The 18,725-nt window shown below is 33.2% G+C and overlaps 1 protein-coding gene and 1 pseudogene across 2 annotated transcripts in view; both read right to left on the bottom strand.

The window, feature by feature from the left end:
- The window catches only part of LOC100254981 (ABC transporter C family member 12-like), a 132,640-nt pseudogene extending 122,062 nt beyond the window's left edge, over positions 1-10,578 (bottom strand).
- A 4,612-nt stretch (positions 10,579-15,190) lies between these two features.
- Positions 15,191-18,725, bottom strand: part of LOC100251535 (ABC transporter C family-like) — a 44,296-nt gene continuing 40,761 nt past the window's right edge. For both annotated transcript variants that reach the window (XM_002280783.4, XM_010657404.3), the window contains exons 25-28: positions 17,893-18,014; positions 16,370-16,615; positions 15,753-16,179; positions 15,191-15,526 (exon numbers count right to left, since the gene is read on the bottom strand). In XM_002280783.4, coding sequence (XP_002280819.1) covers positions 15,432-15,526; positions 15,753-16,179; positions 16,370-16,615; positions 17,893-18,014 — 890 coding nt within the window. In that variant the 3' untranslated portion in view covers positions 15,191-15,431. The remainder of the gene's footprint in view (positions 15,527-15,752; positions 16,180-16,369; positions 16,616-17,892; positions 18,015-18,725) is intronic.

Raw genomic sequence — 18,725 nt, 5'->3', positions numbered from 1 at the left:
CTTGACTCCAACTACCCCCATTCAATACTCAGTACCTCTAGTGTTCTTACGAAAAGAAAGGTTCCTTGATAGCACTCATCGTAAGTTAAGGAGCAAAAAGATAGGCCTTGCAAAATATTGCACAAGTTTGGAGAAAATGCCTATGAGGTGACACTTCACAAGGTTTAAACATATATCCCATATTATTGTGGAAGATCTTTATACTTTCATGGAGATTTATCAAGTGAAACATATGATGCGGAAGGAGCAAAGGGCCAAACCCCCCTATAAAAAAGTTGATGTTGTTGAAAGGGTAATCCGTGTACAAAAATCTAATACAAGAGTAGGTTCATACTTTAGGTATCTTTTCCAATGGGTAGGGAAACCAGATTGCCCAAAATCTTAGTTAGATGAAGATGAGTTTATGAAGATAGATGTTGATAAGTGTCAAGCTGCAAATATGACAACTCACTTGGAGACAAAATTTCTTTATTTGGTGGAGGATGATGGAAGCATATGTGCCCTTTAAAGTTTTCTTTTTGGAATTAGGTGTTAGAAACTGAGGAGTCAAAGAGTCAATCAAGATTTAAAAGCATTAAATCATTCAAGGGAATGCAAAGATTATTACAAAAGCTCTAGGAAACATAACTAGGCAGTTGAAATAAGAGACTATGGAGGAACAGAGAGGGGAATGTTATCAGTTTTTATTTTAGAATAGAAGAAAACTTTTCCAGATTCCTCTTTAAGAGAAGAATTGTTCAGTTATGAAAAGATTTAAGTTTGAGGAGTCAACTTTATGGCATCTTCCAGCACCTCTACAGCTGCATTTTGTACGAGAGGTCAGCAATCTGCCACCAACATTCTATAACACTTTGTTTGTATCACTATTCCTTCCACAAAACCCTAAACTCTACGTAATTTGTACTAAATCAGCTGTCTAATAACCCCCAAAGCCTAGATCTACAAAATTTGTACTAAATCAGCTGTCTAATTACCCCCAAACCCTAAATCTACATCCTTTGTACTAACTCAGCCGAAAGATAGGAGGAAATGTAAACCACAGGTTGTAGAAAGACAGATAGGGAGAGGATGAACTAAACATGGGTACTGAAACAGTGTAAAGGAATATTTGTAACAAGAGAATATGTCTAACGCAACAAATAAGTATTGTGCAACTTATATTGAAATATAACTAAATTTTTGTGTATATTACAAAAAAGGGAAGATACCTTTGGACATTTCTTCAAAACTTAAAATTCTAACCACAAAATAGATAAAAAAATTCATCAAAGAAATGCCAAATAATTTAGTATATGGTAAAATTCTAATAGAGCAGTAACTTTTTGTGTTATTGGAATAGTGCAAGAGCCAATGACGAGAAAATATTGTGCAAATGCTACATTGAAATATTTAATTTGCCAAAAACTAAGCTGGAGTAATCAGTGATATCAATATTATTAGAAGACGAGATAAGAATATTCTCTTCATAGACTAATAAAATGGATACTGGTAGCATATTTGAGGAAGTGACATAACATAGAATGCAATTGCCTGAATTTGAACTTATTTGAACCATTTGATATCAGCCAGCACAATCATTTTATTTTTTCTTTTCTAGATGAAATGAAAGTAAACCAGTGCCAAAAAGTGAAACTTGAATGATTCCACATGATGAACTAGCAGGTCATACAGTGGCCAAGACAGTTCTTAGAAGAGATGATAAAACAACCCCAGTGTACATATCACAATAATGCCATTCCTGTACAACCCTGGTTTCATCAACTGGAAATTTCCTAAAGGAGATCCAGCAGTAATGAAAAAACAAAAGAAAAAAAAAACTCCCCAGAAATGCATGCAAGTGGTTCTTATTTTTAAAACTGAAGGAACCACACAACTCTAGATGAAATTAACTTCCAACAGCAAAAATAAGGGTGATGAACACATTACCTTGTAAAACCCTCCCAACCAGAACCTATAGAACATATTTAGAAAAACATAAAATGAGATGGAATGTACCATGGCATGTTTAGATATACAAGAAGTCTCTGTTGAAAATTTACACTGACTGAGATACAAAGAAATGAAAAAAAGCTTAAAAAGAACATAGTCAGTCTATACCTTCCCCCTAGAGCATGATTTAATGCTCTTAGAAGCGATGGTTTGGACCTTTGAGATTCTTCAACCCAACACGCTTGGAATCTACAGAAGTTAAAACTATTTTACTTGTTTGAAAATATCAATAAATATGATTTCATGCAGAAGAAACTGGAATAGAAGCAGCACAATTTGAACCTTCTATTTAGTGTTTCAGTCTGATCCCATGTATCTAGCTTCTAGACATCCTTTTCTGTGAGAGGTTTTCTATAGCCTTGCTGCATGAGTGGAGCCACCCATCCAAAAAATATCCCTAATAGAGGGGCAATACATTGAAATATCAGTTAACAGCTCATGATTACAGATTTATTTTACCTAATCATCAGAAATCCTGCAAGAATGATGCTTATCTACCAATTTGTCCCAAAAGCTAAGCCTATTATGTAATGGGCCACCAATATATATATCAAGCCAAGCCAACTTGGACTAAAGACATTAATACCCTGCCTTATGTTCAGCATTCCTTGGCTTGTGTAGGAGCTCAATAAATGGCATAATAAACAAGAGGTGTGGTTTGAACTCATGACCTCCCGAAACCAAGACTTGATACCATGTTAAGCTATCAATTTGATCCAAAAGCTTAAACTATTAAGTGATAGACTAACAATACATATCAAACCAACCCAACTTAGGCTAAATCCCTAGCAAATGATATGCATCCTAGTACAAGTTGTGCAACTTCAGGAGAGGAAACCCTCTACTTTCCCACCTAGACATCTCTAATTCCCTCAACACAAATACATAGAAAAAAGGTGCCTGTATATATATATATATATATATATATATATATGTATGTATCCTTTTTCTTACGAGTAACAATAGTGTGAAAGTGAACTAAATAAGAATAAAGAACTTATATTCACCATCTTCTATGCATATAAACTTCTCAAAAAGATGTCATATGTGTAAAATAGATCAAATAAAGATTAAGATAGTCATGCATATATAGAATAAGTGCTAGTTTGATGGTACCAGGATATTCTTAGTCTAGTTAGCACATAGTTTAGATTTCTCATTTCTAGATTTATAATTCAATAAGTGAAACCAATACAAAATTTGGTAGGAAGGACAGTCAACTGAATAATTACTTACTGGAAAACATGTTTGCATGCCTCTCAGGACAAATTTGTTCCCCACCCGGAAGTTCTTCATATTTGGTATTGACAAGAGGCTCAGTTTGCATCAGGGTGTTATCCACATAAGTATTTAAATTAGGAAGATAAACCAGAAGAGAAATTCCCAAAAAAGCCTACATAAGAGCAACAAATACATACCAAAATTTAATTTATGTGTTTTTGAATGACTTGAAGATAAAATCAAAGGTGAAAATCTAAGCCAAGTTTTGAGTTCCACATAGTTCAGTTCCTTTAAAACAATTTGAAAAGAAATGAAACTAAGTATTAAAGATAAAGAAATGTTAAAGTACAAACACGGATGTGAAGTCCCTCCACAATATACAGTACCAAAAAGATGGGAAATGAAATAAGCAGCAAGAAGCCCCAAACCCCTAGTACAACACATAGTTCTGAAGCATCAACAGAAAGATGGTTACAACAAAGCTCAGAAGGGTTGAAGTTACTCCACTGGCTATAGTCTATCAGCTTCTTGGTTTGGTGCTCCAGACCACCAAGAGAAATGGTATTCCATTACTCTAGATAGGTTTGATATCCTCCATATCCAATGATTGTATCTCCAAGATTCTCTCCTACTTGAATCATGCTGGAGAGGACTGTTGTTGAGTCCCCTTTGATCAACAAATCTGAGACTCCTAAAATGATGGCCTCTCTCAGCCATCTAGTAATGCTAGGATTTCCTTGTCAACAGACAATCAGCAACAGCTAGTTTTGAGAAGTCCCTGATAATCAATTCTATGTTGTATCTGAAAAAAGGCCTGCCAAAATCCATTGGGGCTTGAGCTCCAAAACCACAAATTTGGATGAATCCACTCTAATCTATCCAATCCTCCTCTTTGATGGCAGCAGAGAGATCACCAATCCGACAAAATGATGCTAAAAGTGTCATAAGGAAGCACATGCTATCCCATAAATCAGCCACTGCTTTTGTCCTGAAAGACTCTTAAAATTCTTTTCCAGCCAGATAACCACAAAGTAGCTAGGATGGCTCCTTTGCTCCAAAATCTCAGTTTCATAGCAGACAATCAAACTCAAAGATGCCAGATTATGTTAATTCACAAAAAGAGACAACAATACCCTGTCCAGTATAAAACATGGACCAAGCCAGGCCTGGAGGCTTGTCAGGCCGTTTCAAGCAGGTATAGATCTACAAGCCAGATTGGGTTGTAGAAAGGGACTAGGACTGTTGATTTCCAATACTGTATACCAGACAAAGATGCCAACATTTCACTGTCCTACACAGAAAACTTCACAATACATCCCAATATGTGTCAACATAGCAAGAGGAAGCCACTTTATATGTGCCTTCCTGCATAGGTCTTAGAATTTATGATTATAAATTTATAATTCAACAATCACAGATTATTTGGCTCATGGTTTCATTAATTTCTTACATTGGATTTTAATAAATTTTATTTTGATAAGACTAAGCTGCGATCAAGGCATTCAGCTGAGGTTTTCTCAGCTCATTGCAGCAAACTGCCAGCCATAGTTCCAAATTCTTAAAAGCTATAACATGGTAGCATAGCCCAGTGGAAGACTTTTGTAACAAGAGGCAATAGAACACTAACATTGACATGATTAAGCTCTATTTAAGTGCAACCAACCTGGAAGAAGACCGAGCTGATTTGCAAAAACAATACTGATCTGAACAAGTAAACAAAATTGTCAGTATGTGTGTGTGGTATATATATATATATATATATTTTCTTTCATCAAAACAATTGTAAACATATATTCCCCATCTAACTTATAAAAGAACTACTCCAGAATTTAGCACTGCAAAGGCCATATGCATTTTCAAGTTTGGAAATCGTGTAGATCATAAAGCAGGGCCATCCAATCTAATCGAGGAGTTGCTCAAGTGGATTAAATGTGATCAAGGTAGGGTGCAATTAACATTGCCATAAAAATAATTTTTGAAGAGGTTCATGCAGGACAAAATAAATTAAACAACTTGAAGGCATTCATTGTAATTGCTCTATGTTAGCATTCTCTAGCAATGGACTAGCTATTTGATATATCAATAATGTTTGTTTCTAAATGTAAACAAATATTCATAACCATGGGAGATAATGGCACCAACCTTCTTAGGATTCTAAATTAGAAAATTATGTTGGAAAATTCAGTTATAACTTCTATAATGAAACTCAGAATCATGCATAACCAATTTAATAACCAGACTTGTGCAACTGATTGTTAAAATAAAAGATATCAAGCATGGGAGTTTTCAAGCAGTTTAGGTTAGGGTAAGTGACCTAACAGGAATTTAGGAACTGAGGGTGGAGGGGTCATTCAAGTGCGTTTCCCAGGGTAGAAGAGACATGGGCTGTCTTTTGCTAATAAGTCTAGGTCAGCAAATTATGATGCCAATAAGTCGGTCAAAGAAGGGACTTCTTTTCTACTTCACAGACAGGGAAAAGGACTTCTTTTCTACTTCACATGCTGGGAAAACAACAGTAGGATGAGCGGCTCAAAGCCTGACTTGTTACCAAAGGCTACATTTGAACTAAAGGGTTAGACTACTTTGAGACCTTTTCTCCAGCTGCTCATCTCAATTCAAATTGTGTTAATTGAACTTGTGTCCTTACTTAGCCACCAACTTCAATTGGAAAATCCATCAGTTGGATGTCAAAAATGTCTTGTCACATTACAAGTCTGTGATGTAACTGAGGGAGTATACATTGAACAACCACCTAGGTACATTGCTCAGGAGAAGTCTGGAGCACAAGTATGTCATTTAAAAAAGGCAACCTCTGGGTTAAAGTAATTTCCTTGTGCATGGTATCATAAGTTCAGCATTGCATTGACAACATATGACTTTTATTGATGTCAACAAGATCACTCAGCATTTGTTCTTAAAAGGGAGTTTGGAATAGTGCTACTCATAGTATAGATAGATAATATTGTCATTCCAACTTCCAAGAAATGATTCTTCAGAAATTGAATAAGTAAAGAACCACTTAAAAGGGAACTTTCAAACCAAAGATCTTGGATTCTTAAGCTACTTTCTTTGAATAGAAGTAGCTCATAGTAAGGAAGCAATAGTGTTGTCATAATGGAAATATGATTTGGGCTAGGGAATTGAAACTAGAGTGCTAGGAACCAAGTCTGCAGAGATAACTACGGAGCAAAATATCATATTTGATGTAAATGACAGTTCTAAGTTTAGTGATAGAAAGAGATACAAAAGCTTAGTTAGAAAGCTAATATATTTGACTATCACTACACCAAATATTTCTTTTGTTGTTAGTGTCATGAGTCAAGTCATGGAAGCTCCAGAGAATGTTCATTAGGAAGTAGTATGCAGGATCCTTGAATTCTTAAAAGGCACAATTGGTATGGATATTGTGTATAAAAAAAATCATTCAACAAAAATTTATGTTGAAAGATATCATGCCCTTCCACTGACAGAAGATCTGTTGTTGGGTATTGTACCCATGTTTGTGGTAATGTAGTGACTTGGAGAAGTAAGAAATAGAGTATGGTAGCAAGGTTAAGTGCTAAAGCTGAATACAGAGCTATGGCTCCCATTACTTGCGAACTTATGTGGATTAAGAACTTATTACAAGAACTATGACTTCCTATCAGAAAATCAATCACTGTGACAATCAAACTACCACACATATTACTAATAATCCCATGTTTCATATGAGAACCAAAAATTTTAAGTTGACTATCACTTCATCAGAGAAGTTATGGTGAACAAGTTGAAGAAATTAGAAGATCAAGTTGGAGATATGTAGAAAAAAATCTAGGTCTATTCAATCAATATAAAGAGAATGTATTATCAGTGATTTATTTACTATGCTTTTAGTGTAGTTATGAAGGTACTAGAGTCATTTGAATTCAGACCTATAACTATAAATTTGTGAGGCTACTCATGATTTTTACAGCTTTTTCTTTTCTTTTCATTTTCTTTTCCCCCTTCTTACTTGCTTCTAATACAAGACACAAACTATGTCTTTGATATATTTAATCCTAAGGAGGTTAATCTTGCTCGATCTTTTAATTATAATTAATTTTGGGTTTTAATTGGACTATGAATTAATCACAATAGACTAACAATCTGGTAATAAGTAAATAACTAATTTTTAGTTAGACTTATTCACCCCTTCAAAATCCAACCTACCTACAATCTTTTGCCAACATATTTTTTGTCTAGAAGAGTGCAAATTCTTGGTGATGAATTCTAGGAGCATGTTGTACCAAATACTCCTCAAAATATTAAATGTGGTTTTTAATAATATCCAACTATTGAACTTTTTAAGGAAGTGAAAAGGAAAGATCCCTTATTTCACATACTGAAAAAGGATTAAGCAGAAAAGATTAAATTGAACCACTCAAATGTGTCCTTTATATTTACTTAATGACAAAGTTCTGCAGTGAAATTCCTAGGTGTGATATATGCATGCTAATGGAAAAATGGTTAATTTATTTTAGAAACAAATGAAAGATCAAAATATCATCAATTATTTGTAACTGTCGGTGTCTGTACTCTGGGCCTCAGCAATATTTCAGTTAAATCAGATTCAGCGCATTGATATACCTGCTCTAAATACCATTACTAGTTATAAATTAGAGCACAATCAGATTCTGATTTGAAGAACTTCAACAAATAAAGGAACAAAAAAAAAAACCTCACAGTTAACATATATCACTTACGCCAACTTGCATTAGGAAGAAGAGGCAAAAATGATCATGCTGACTTAAAGTGAGAAGCAGATCATGCTTTCAGGCAAGGAAATATTTAATAAATGAATTTGAAAGCAACTCACCTACTGTAGATATCCTTCATAGAAAGAATGTGTCCAAGCATAACAACATCCCCTACCACAAGATAAATGACTCCAAAGCGTACATACCATCGCAACTCCTGAATGTAAATTTTAGTTTCTACACTGATCATAACCAGCATCAAGAACCAAGCAAGAGCCTCAATCATCAAGGAAACCAGCTGCAAGAGAAGATATAAAATGGTTTTTCATGTTACAAGTCAAACAAGTCTACCATTCTGGATTCAATCTTTAGTGAAGTCATTTCATTTATATTTCTTAATATGCTTAACAGAAAAGAAGCTGGATGAGCCTCCCATATTAGCATGGTGATAATACAACTTCCACATAATGAAATTGGAGTGGACCATAAATTTCCATACAACAGCCATTTTATTGAAGGAATTGTGAGACGCTGATGTTAGCTGATCAGATTGGTATTGGCAGTGTCCAGACACTTGCAAATTCCAGTAAGGTTTTGGAACACTGAGAACTTTGACGTGGTAAACATTTCAATTTAGAGGGAATTACAAAGAAATAGCTCATGAGCCATTCCACAAAATGCTCAGAGAAGAGAAAGATAGATGAGATCATCTAATCAGCAATTGACAGATTTGGCATTGTTTTATTCTCCCTCTTGGGATTGGGTTGGATGCTGCTGAAATTGCTCATGTAGTTTTTTTTTTTTTTTTTTCTAGAAAGTATAGAGAAATAAGAGGCAATGCCATTCATGAAAGATGAGCCATCTTTTTCTTCTGTTTTGCATTTGGCATGGGAGAATAGCAGAATTTGTTTGAGAAAAAGAAAGCTTCCTCTGCTTAAAAATAAAAGATGTCTCTGAGAAACCTCTGTTAGGATCTTTAATATCAATTAAAGGATGGTTCTCTTCGGATTTATATACCCTGCATATTGGGGATTGCCTTTGTTTATTCAATTACTTTCTTTTTACCTATCCAGTAGGAAAGTTTCCCTGATTAATCATAAATTAATTTCCTTCCGTTTTCCGTGTTATACGATCTTTAAAAATGTACCTTGCTAATAATTCTAGAACACTTGTCTTACCTTTTCACGAGTCCAGTATCCCAATGTAGCCCAATATGCCTTTTAATCCAAGTCCTATTCAAGACATTAAGTTGTTAAATCCTTCCAATTTCCTACTGAGATCATAGGCTCAAGCTCCTTTGTCAAAACTATTAGCCAAATGACTAAAATATTGTTATTACATATCAACAGCCTTTGTAAGAACAATTTGTGCATTTTTCGGGCCAACATTTACAGTATTTCTTCCTTTTAATTTACGCTAAAACTGAATTTTTTTAATTCCTATCACCAATCCCAGTACCAAAAGAGCAATACCCTGCATATTCTATGCCGTGGATATACATTTACATTTTAAATTTTTGAGAAAGTCGACTAATCAAAGTGCCTTGTTTAAAGCAACTACTATAACTTCATTGAACGTTTTAACAATAGTAGAAGAAAAAACATTGTGATATATGCACATAAAACCATATACCAATAATCATAGGATTCAGAAAAAAGGGAAAAGGGTCGATAAGCACTAGCGATTTGATCTGTCAAAATGAATATTGAGATCATTTCCAATGATTAATCTAAAGCTAAGAGCTATCAAGTTTGAATTACATGCTTTTCAGCACATGCTAGATTTGAAGATAAGTTTCATCTCAGTAAGGCAAATTGAAAAGATACAAATCATGAAAACAATATGAAAAGAAAACTGGCCTCAAATGGAGCCATCTCGGTCTGTCCATCTAAATTAAATACTGAAACACCCATGATCAACCGGAGTAAAGGCTCAGCAGTACAACAAAATGCCAAGAATCCCAACATATAATTATAGTAATTTGACCTCAAGCAGAATCTCTGGACCATGAAATCCATCTTGATCAGCCATAATCGGCAAGAGCACAGAGCCAAGAGAACCAAATGAGATATGCAAACAACCAAGGTGCAGACTCCACAGGGTGTGTAAGCACCAAATGCACTTCCTTCTGCTTTTGCCCAAACCCCATGTTCCACAGGTCGACAATACCAAACCAGTGGCCCAAAAGCCATCATTGATTGTTAAGATTCAACTATCTAGCACCAAAAACACATTAAGCCCTCATTTTCTTTTACTTTTGGCCTATAGAATCATAAGTTGTTTTGATAAAATTTTAGGCTCATTCAATCTAAATTCACCACTAAATAATTTCTTCCATGAAGCACTTCCTGCAATAAAAACAACCCATATTCAAGCTGAAAGATATTCAAGCACAAACACCCAATCACACACACATATATATAGAACAAAAAAACTGATAACCACATGATAATTAATATTACCGAATTGAGTCTACCTTTAGTTACAACAACAGAAATTGGTTATTGTGTCTGAAAAAGAGGAAATATCTACTCCAAGAGTATCCAGTGATGGATAAAAATGGGCCGAGGAGAAAGTTCAGACGACTCTTCACTTGGGTGTTGGGACAAGAGAGGTTATAAAAACAAGAAAAAAAAGGCATATTTGGAAACTGGCTTTTAAAAGATTTTCCTGTTTGAAAAAAACAAACAAAAAAACTTAGAGAAAATAAAGAATAATGTTTTGTTATTAAAAATAGTTAATATAATATTTTTAAAGAATATTTCAGATTTCGAAACAAATTTTTTTTTATTTTACAAAACATAATAAAACATTTTAAAAAATTATTTTTTAAAAGTGTTTTCAAACGTAATCAAAACCTTTCTAAAAAAGCAAAAGTAAACTTAAGTAGCTTATATACTTAGGATGTATTCGAACAACCACCGTTTTAAGAATAATTTTATATTTTTTAAGATAAAAAAATAGAAAAGCATATTTAATAATTAGAAAACTATTTTTTATTCTTAAAAACCGAAAACATAAAACCTTATTAACAACTATTTTTTAAAACAGTTTTTTATTTTTCAAAACAAAAATCATAAAAACACATTTCACAAACAGAAAATCATTTTCTATTTTTGTTTTTAAGAATAAAAGATAAAGTGCTCTCAAAGAATATTATTTTTATATTTTTAATTATTTTTTATGATTATTTTTAAAAATGATTATACAGACATTTAAAATGATTAAAAATAAAATATTAAATATAAAATTTATTTTTAAAGCATATTTAAAAATATTAAAAATAGATTAAAAACATTTTAAATTCATAATCATACTTTTTTGTTTTATAAAACAAAAGAGTTTTAAAAAAATTGTTGTAAACAACTATTTCTCAGAATTGTTTTTCATATGCAAGATTAAACCACTTGAAGTTCAATTATCTTTGCTCTCACTTTGTCAAATCTCAACAACCAAACAGAGAAGAAGTGGAAGAAGAATAGGCAGCAGCAATAGAATAATTTGTCAGTCAGTTTGACAGACTATATTTATTGGAGCATTATCTCATACCTGAATAAAGTCTTTTGTCTTTTAAGATATGATTTGCAGATACAGACTCATGTGGTTGACCACCCCCGACCACCGACCACTGACCCTACATATCTCATAATGCTCTCAAAATACACGCCACGTGCTGCCTTATTAAAGCACTTATTTTAGATTCATTTCTTATCTGTGAACTTAAAATTTTAAGTTAAAATAACACATTCAAAAGAAATTAAACCTTTTAATTATAAAAGCAGAACAGTGGATACAAATATTAATTTGGACTATGTTTACTTCCTGTGAAATTTGAGGGAACATGTGAAAAAAAGAAAATAAAAAAATAAAAAAAAAAAGTGAAAGAAAGTAAAATTTAAGTTTAAATTTAATAAATTATTTTTATATACTTTTTTAAAATTATTTTACTTAATTCTCTTTTAATTACATTTGAATAATTTAAAGATTGAATAATTTTAAAATATGTAATTTTTTTATAAATTTTAATTATATATATATATATATATATATATATATATATATATATATATATATATATATATATATTTTGTATTTTTTAAGATGAAATCAAACGTGAAAAAAATGATTTTGAACACTTTTTTCTTCTAGAACCCGAGATAGCATTAACCTAATTTAATTTAAAAATTAAAAATAATTAAAAAAATTTAGTTTGTTAAATATTTATCAAATTATTCTTTATAATAATTAAATCTGGTCTTGACTCTTAAATCTTAAGTAATGTATTTTTTAAGATATATATACAGTACTTAAGACTTGAGAGTCAAGATCAGTTTCAAAATTTCATTTATTATATAATTGATTAATATCTGGATCTAAAAAAGGTATATTTTGATTAAAATTTCAAGGAAGACATCTCTATAATAATTAATTAAAGTAAAGAAAATTCACAAAACTTTAGAAAAAAGGGATATTACAAACAAACCAAAAGGACTTCGATGTCAATAAAAGGACATGATCGAGTAGAGAGAGAGTATCATCATTATTATTCTCTTCCACACTTGAGTGTGCGAGTTGATAGCCCCCCAGGGGAACAAAGCACATATTATTGCTAAGGAGTTTTTTTGGCACAAGTAGGTACATTTTTTTTTTAATATATTTATCATATACAAAATGTTAAATATGAAAGTTAACAAACAATAATATTTACAGAACCGTGCACCCTTAAAAGTGCAATCTCATATTCAAAGGCTATTAGAATTAAGGTGAGATCAGACATCCCCGTTCATAAGAGGATTTTCTCATTATTGGTCCAACCTTAGTGGTGTGCATACCAAATGCCAATTGAACTAAATGACGTTCAAAAGAATGTCTTTAAAAAACGTAAAGCAATAAAATAAATCTCATAACATCTCCGATATCCTCCATTTGTACTTGAAGAACTTGACATTCCTTTTTTGTCACACAATTTAAACATTTTTTTTGGTGAGACAAGTAATCATTTAAAGGGTCTTGTCTCTAATGGAATTCCCAAAATTCATATAAGAAATAGTCATCATGTCATAACAATTCCTAGGGTGAACCTACACCATCCTTGGTAGTGTAAATAGAATATGTCACAACTCTAAAGAGAACAAACAAGGTAAAAATAGATGATCACTCGTCTCTTCATTCCCCTTACATAGTATACACCAATTTAGATTAAAGGCTTCAAAAGGTTTAATTTTGCAATCTTAACATTCTTACCATCATAAATATTCTTGAAGTTATTCAGATTCACCAATTTCTTGCTAGCAGTCTTTAAGAGTCATTTCTTGAGAAGAGATAAATACATTTCACTTACCAAACAAGGAGATGAATATCACATTAGAAGATATTTTTGTATCCAACAAAGTTATTATTTACCCCAACATATAACGATAATCATATGACAACACAATTGATTAGTAGGACACTCAAAGTTTTTAAGTCTAATGCACATATGGAGTTGCAAACACATAGAGGACATTCAATGCATGTAGAGTGGTTAAGAGACCTTTATAGAGATGGTACTATGCAAATGAGTAATAAGAGGGTATAGCAAGTTGCTCGACCTTATTTATCATACATCATAGGTTGTATATTGTTTTTTTGACAGGAATGGTAGTAGGGTTCCAGCCAAGAGTAGGATTAGTGCTTAAGAACCACTTGTGAAAGTGTTCCAGACCAATTTCATACCTCATTCCCATGTATCCTTCAAATGGATTGAATTGAGTTGCCTCCAATGAGGGTCCACTGATGCTAAAGGGATTGGGTGACATTTGATCTTATATAAAGAGATCTTGTGTGCACAACATATTTCATGAGTTCATCCATGCACACATCCACAAGCAGAACATTCACTCCAACATTTTTAGATCCTTTATTTCATCAACTAAAATACTTAATGCAACTTTGGAAATACTATCCCTTAATTCACTAAACAAATGACTTTTCATATTATATTGGACACTTGTTAAACTCATTTCAAATGATGTTTTTATTTCAATGTGATGCAACTCTAACATGGTATGTATTTTAACCCAAGAACCCTCAAAATCACCTGAAGATGTGCCCCATTGTATCTTCAACTTTACATATGGACTCTCCGCCTTATTGAATATTGAAGAACATTTGAACTCAATGTATGATGTGTGAAAACACATTATGCGAAAAAAATAATAATTATTATATTTATTCATTATAGTATCACCAAAATGCATTACATATAGTTCCCAATGTGCTACAATTGAACTAATCACTTTGCTTTCAAACTATTCAATACCTCCTTCATTTTAATAATACTTTTTGATATTTCAACTAAGATACTCATTTCTTCCTAACTTAAATGACCAACAAAAGCACGCCCTTTGAGATACTAGGCTTTTGCATGGTTATGTTTCTCCATTTAACAACTAATATTTAATCATTATTAGTAGTCAATCTCACACCTTTAAGAGTAAATAGACACTCATATTTCTTCATCAATATCAATTTTTCTTTCTCTTTCTTTTACTCTTATATTCGACATTAGCCCTTGTCGAACCTCTAAATATTCCACTTTTTTCACAAGTAATTCTAAGCTTTTATTTATTAAGTTCCCTAGTATTGTCTTTATAAATTATAATAATCATTCCATTTCTTTTACTGATCTCCCTTACCTACTTGATCAATGTATCCCTACTATGATGGATTGCATGTGTTGTGAAGAGATTTGTGTAGTCAATCATCATTCGAGCTTGTACTATGAATGCAACATCCTATTTAAAAAAATAAATAAAATTAAATAAGATTTAATACTCTTTTACTTCTAAAAAAAATGTTTGGAAATTCAATGTGAAACATCCTTAAGGTGTCCAGACATACAAAGTCAGATCATAGGGGTCGCCTTTAAGGGTGTTCAGAAGTATGTTGAATGCCCCTAAAAGTTGTCTAGAGGTGCATTGTTAGATTACAAGATGCGTTTTTTTAACGCTCCTTTTTTAAGCTCTAAAAATCATTCCAATGAAGTTTGAACAAAAATATGCATGAAAAGACAATTTCAAAACATCATTCATATATTCACATCGAGTGGGAACATATTCATTTCATGAACCACTGTTAGAACCATTTTCATTTTCAAATTGATTCCATGCTTTCTTTAATCAAGAACATAACCATCCTCAGGTATCCAAATTATTCCTTGTTGGCTAATATTTTATTTTCAGAGCCGTTTGTCTAACAAGTTGGGCATTCAAAGACAAAAGAAGTCATCAAATTCCGAACTTCTTTACTAGAAAATAATGATGGTAACAACCCTTTTACCATCGTCTCACAACCTACAAAATTATCAAATATTCTAAGAATAATAGTAACAGAATACTATTGGTTATATAATATACAGAGTTATAGGCAGATAATCAGAGATTTTGGTAATCCAAAATCAACTCATGATCAGAACTTTATTCCCGCTTTTCGTAAGCGTGTGAAGAACCAGAGGCATACTGTTGTCTACATTTCGATACGGTCCCAGTCAATTGATCTGTCTTCAAAACCATTTTCTGACTGAAGCCTGTTTCGAGCCAACCTGCTCATCACTGCTAGACCTGGCAGGGGGGAAAATATACAATTTTGGATCAGAAAGAGATGAAAATAAAAGAGCATTAAATTTCAACATATATATGCGTTAGAAATTAAATGCCACTAATTCAAGCTGGCCTCTTCTTGTTAAAAAGCAGATCCTGTGTAGCTCATGTATTCATCATTCAGTTAGAAGAATGTGTGCTCCATGTGAATGCATGTGATGCAAGCAGGGGGGCAATTAATTTTTACCTTCAATCATTCTGTAGAGGGATGACCACCATCCATCTCTAGAAACCTGGTATTGATTTAGTGTCTCTTCAATAACTTTGTCATGCTTTCCTTCCAAAACTCCCTGCAGAGTTATAACTGCGTCCTTTGTTTTCTTGAGGATGCTGTTTTCATCTTCAATCTCCAGCTGCTGAAGGTCATTCTGTGATGAAGTGAGGCTAACAGCAAGAGCAAACTGTGCAGCAGCAGTCCAGCGGGAAGAGGCCAGCCATCTTCTCTGCCCATCAAGCCGCCTGTTGTCTTCCCTGCCCAACTTGTTCTCTCCTTCCCCACCAAGTACTAGGCTGCGTAAGTATTCAGCATTGGCAGCTCCAGTACTTTGAACCATCTTAGAGAAAGCACTTCTATCATTTGAAAGCAGTTCCTCTGGGGTATCATATTCTAGAACCTGAGTGGAAGACATTAAAATCATGACACGTCGACAAAAGACTAAATAAAACCAAAAATTTCAATAAGAAAGCATACAAATCTGTCAGCAGTTTCCCATTCAAGGGCAAGCTTCATGTTTTCTCTTCCAAACAAGAGCAACAAGGAAATAAGAGAAATGAACCAGAAAAACATTGAAATTGAAGGCGTACCCGACCAGCATCAAGCAAAAGAACTCGATCACAATCAATGATGGTATTTAGACGATGAGCAATAATGAGCATTGTACATGATTTAAATTCTTCTCTAATGGTTTTCTGAATGAGAGCATCAGTTCTGACATCAACAGCAGCTGTTGCTTCATCAAGAACAAGAATCTTTGATCTCCGCAGCAATGCTCGAGCAAGACTTAAAAGTTGCCTCTGTCCAACACTGAAATTCTCTCCGGCCTCGGAAACCTTCACATACCACATGGAAGAATTGTTTCTATTTAAAAGTTGTTACTCTGAATTAGTTCAAAACAACAGAATTGACAACATATCAGGGCCCATTTACCTAGATTTTGGAGATTCAGTGTACTTGCACGGATAATATGGACTTAATAACATCCAAACTTGAGTTAAAATTTAGTAAATTTTTTGTACAAGAGGGATTAGTTGTTCTACTTCTAACCAAAATTGTAATAGCTCAACTCACAGTTGAGGTTATTCAATATGTTCCCCTTTGAACAACTTTCATACTTCAAACAGTTGATAGATGTTTCTTTACTTTTTTCAAATCCAAACTGATTTTTGGAAAATGAAAATGCTCTGAAACTTTAAGGAGAAGCATATCCCAGGATCAAGAGAAAGTTCATTAGATAGAGCCAATGTTAGTTGATATACATGTTGGCACTAGCAAACCATAAGTCGCCCTGTTGAATCGTTTCATTTGGATAAATTCTACTAATGAAGAAGTGATATTCCATATGTTTGCCCATACATGCAAGCATGCATACATACACATATATAGACAAATATGAATGTACATTATTACACAACAAATAAAAATGCGCTAATCTAACACCCACCCAACAACCAACCACAACCCCCCTCCTCCCACCGCAGCCCACTTTTTTTTTTTTTTTCCTTTCTTTAGTTTCAAATACCAGTAGTTGAATCATATTTTCCTCGTTATCCAGTTTTTCATTCTGTTTCCAATTACTTTTGCCTGGTCATCCTTTAACACAATTTTCTCAAAAAAATTACTGATGGTCATGCATGGCAATTAAGGAAATAACCTACTAATTCATTAATCCAGCAAGCAGTTCATGGGTCATGTATTTATTGTTCAAAAACAGTAAAAAGCATCAATTTGGAGGTATAACTTTCAAGGAAAATGCGACCGGTTCAACCTGTTTTAACACATTCTTCACCACTTGCCGATGTGGCAAGAGGCGATTGGATGTAGAAACACATTTATTTTCTCTCTTTCAACTTTTTCTAGAGATAATCTAACTTGCCACACCAATAAATGGAAAAAAAGTGGTGAAGAATATGAAAAGAACAACCTTGATCATTTTTAACTAGAAAACTAATTCTGAACTATGTGATGTATTTTACAACAAGCAGAAGGATGAAAGAGAAATAAAAACTATCAATTGACAATTTAATATCCATGCTGTTTGAAAAAGAGAAAAAGAAAAAGAGAGTGAGAAAAAAAATAATGATCTACTAAAGCAAATTTGAGCATGTACCTCAGCATCAAGACCAAGAGAATTCCTCCTGATAACATCCTTCAAATGTGCCCTCTCTAAAGCCTCCCAGAGGTCAGCATCATTGTGCTCGTTGAAAGGATCAAGATTGAATCGCACAGTTCCTATGTGAAACAAGTGATCATTAGAATAACACAAACTTCATTAAAAAAAATTTATTAACTAAAATGTATTGAATTGATAACTTAGGATCTTATCAGTAATAAGAGAAGATACAGCCTCCTAAGCACTATATGAGGAAAAAACCCTCACAATACAACACCACCATGGCACCACCCATTCCTGGTGGCATCCCCAACTCACCCACCCCCATTCCTTGTGAATAACCCAAAAAAACAATTAATATGGTACTGATTTCATCCTTTTCCAAGTCATTATACTCTATCACTTGAGTTAACCAATCAGAATTTCCAACTTTATAAACTATTAAACAATTGAAACACACTTAGATTTTCAGATAGTCCATATCAGTAAGCCGTATTTGACAGGCTTTCATCCCCAAAAAAATTATAGATAATTTATCAGTTCAAAGCTGAAAGAACACAAATATGGCTCTTCATCATTCTCTTAAAATGATATCAGGAATGAACCCTGAAGCCAAAAAATTTCCATGAAAAAAACAGATGAAAAATTAACGAAAAATATTCAGTATGGGTGGGCATAAGATAATTCAGGCTCTAGAACCAACCAAATAGTTGAAGTATTATATATTAGTAAGCAGGACATGACGATTATGCTTTGCATAAACCCCAAAAAATATGTAAAAAATCAGGAGCATATTCAACTTGATGGTCCAAAACTTAGTAACAGGCTCC

Source organism: Vitis vinifera, chromosome 10 (assembly GCF_030704535.1).
Source record: "Vitis vinifera cultivar Pinot Noir 40024 chromosome 10, ASM3070453v1".
Lineage (NCBI taxonomy): Eukaryota > Viridiplantae > Streptophyta > Magnoliopsida > Vitales > Vitaceae > Vitis > Vitis vinifera.
The sequence above is the reverse complement of the archived record's forward strand: the minus strand, read 5'-3'. Positions and strand labels throughout refer to the sequence as shown.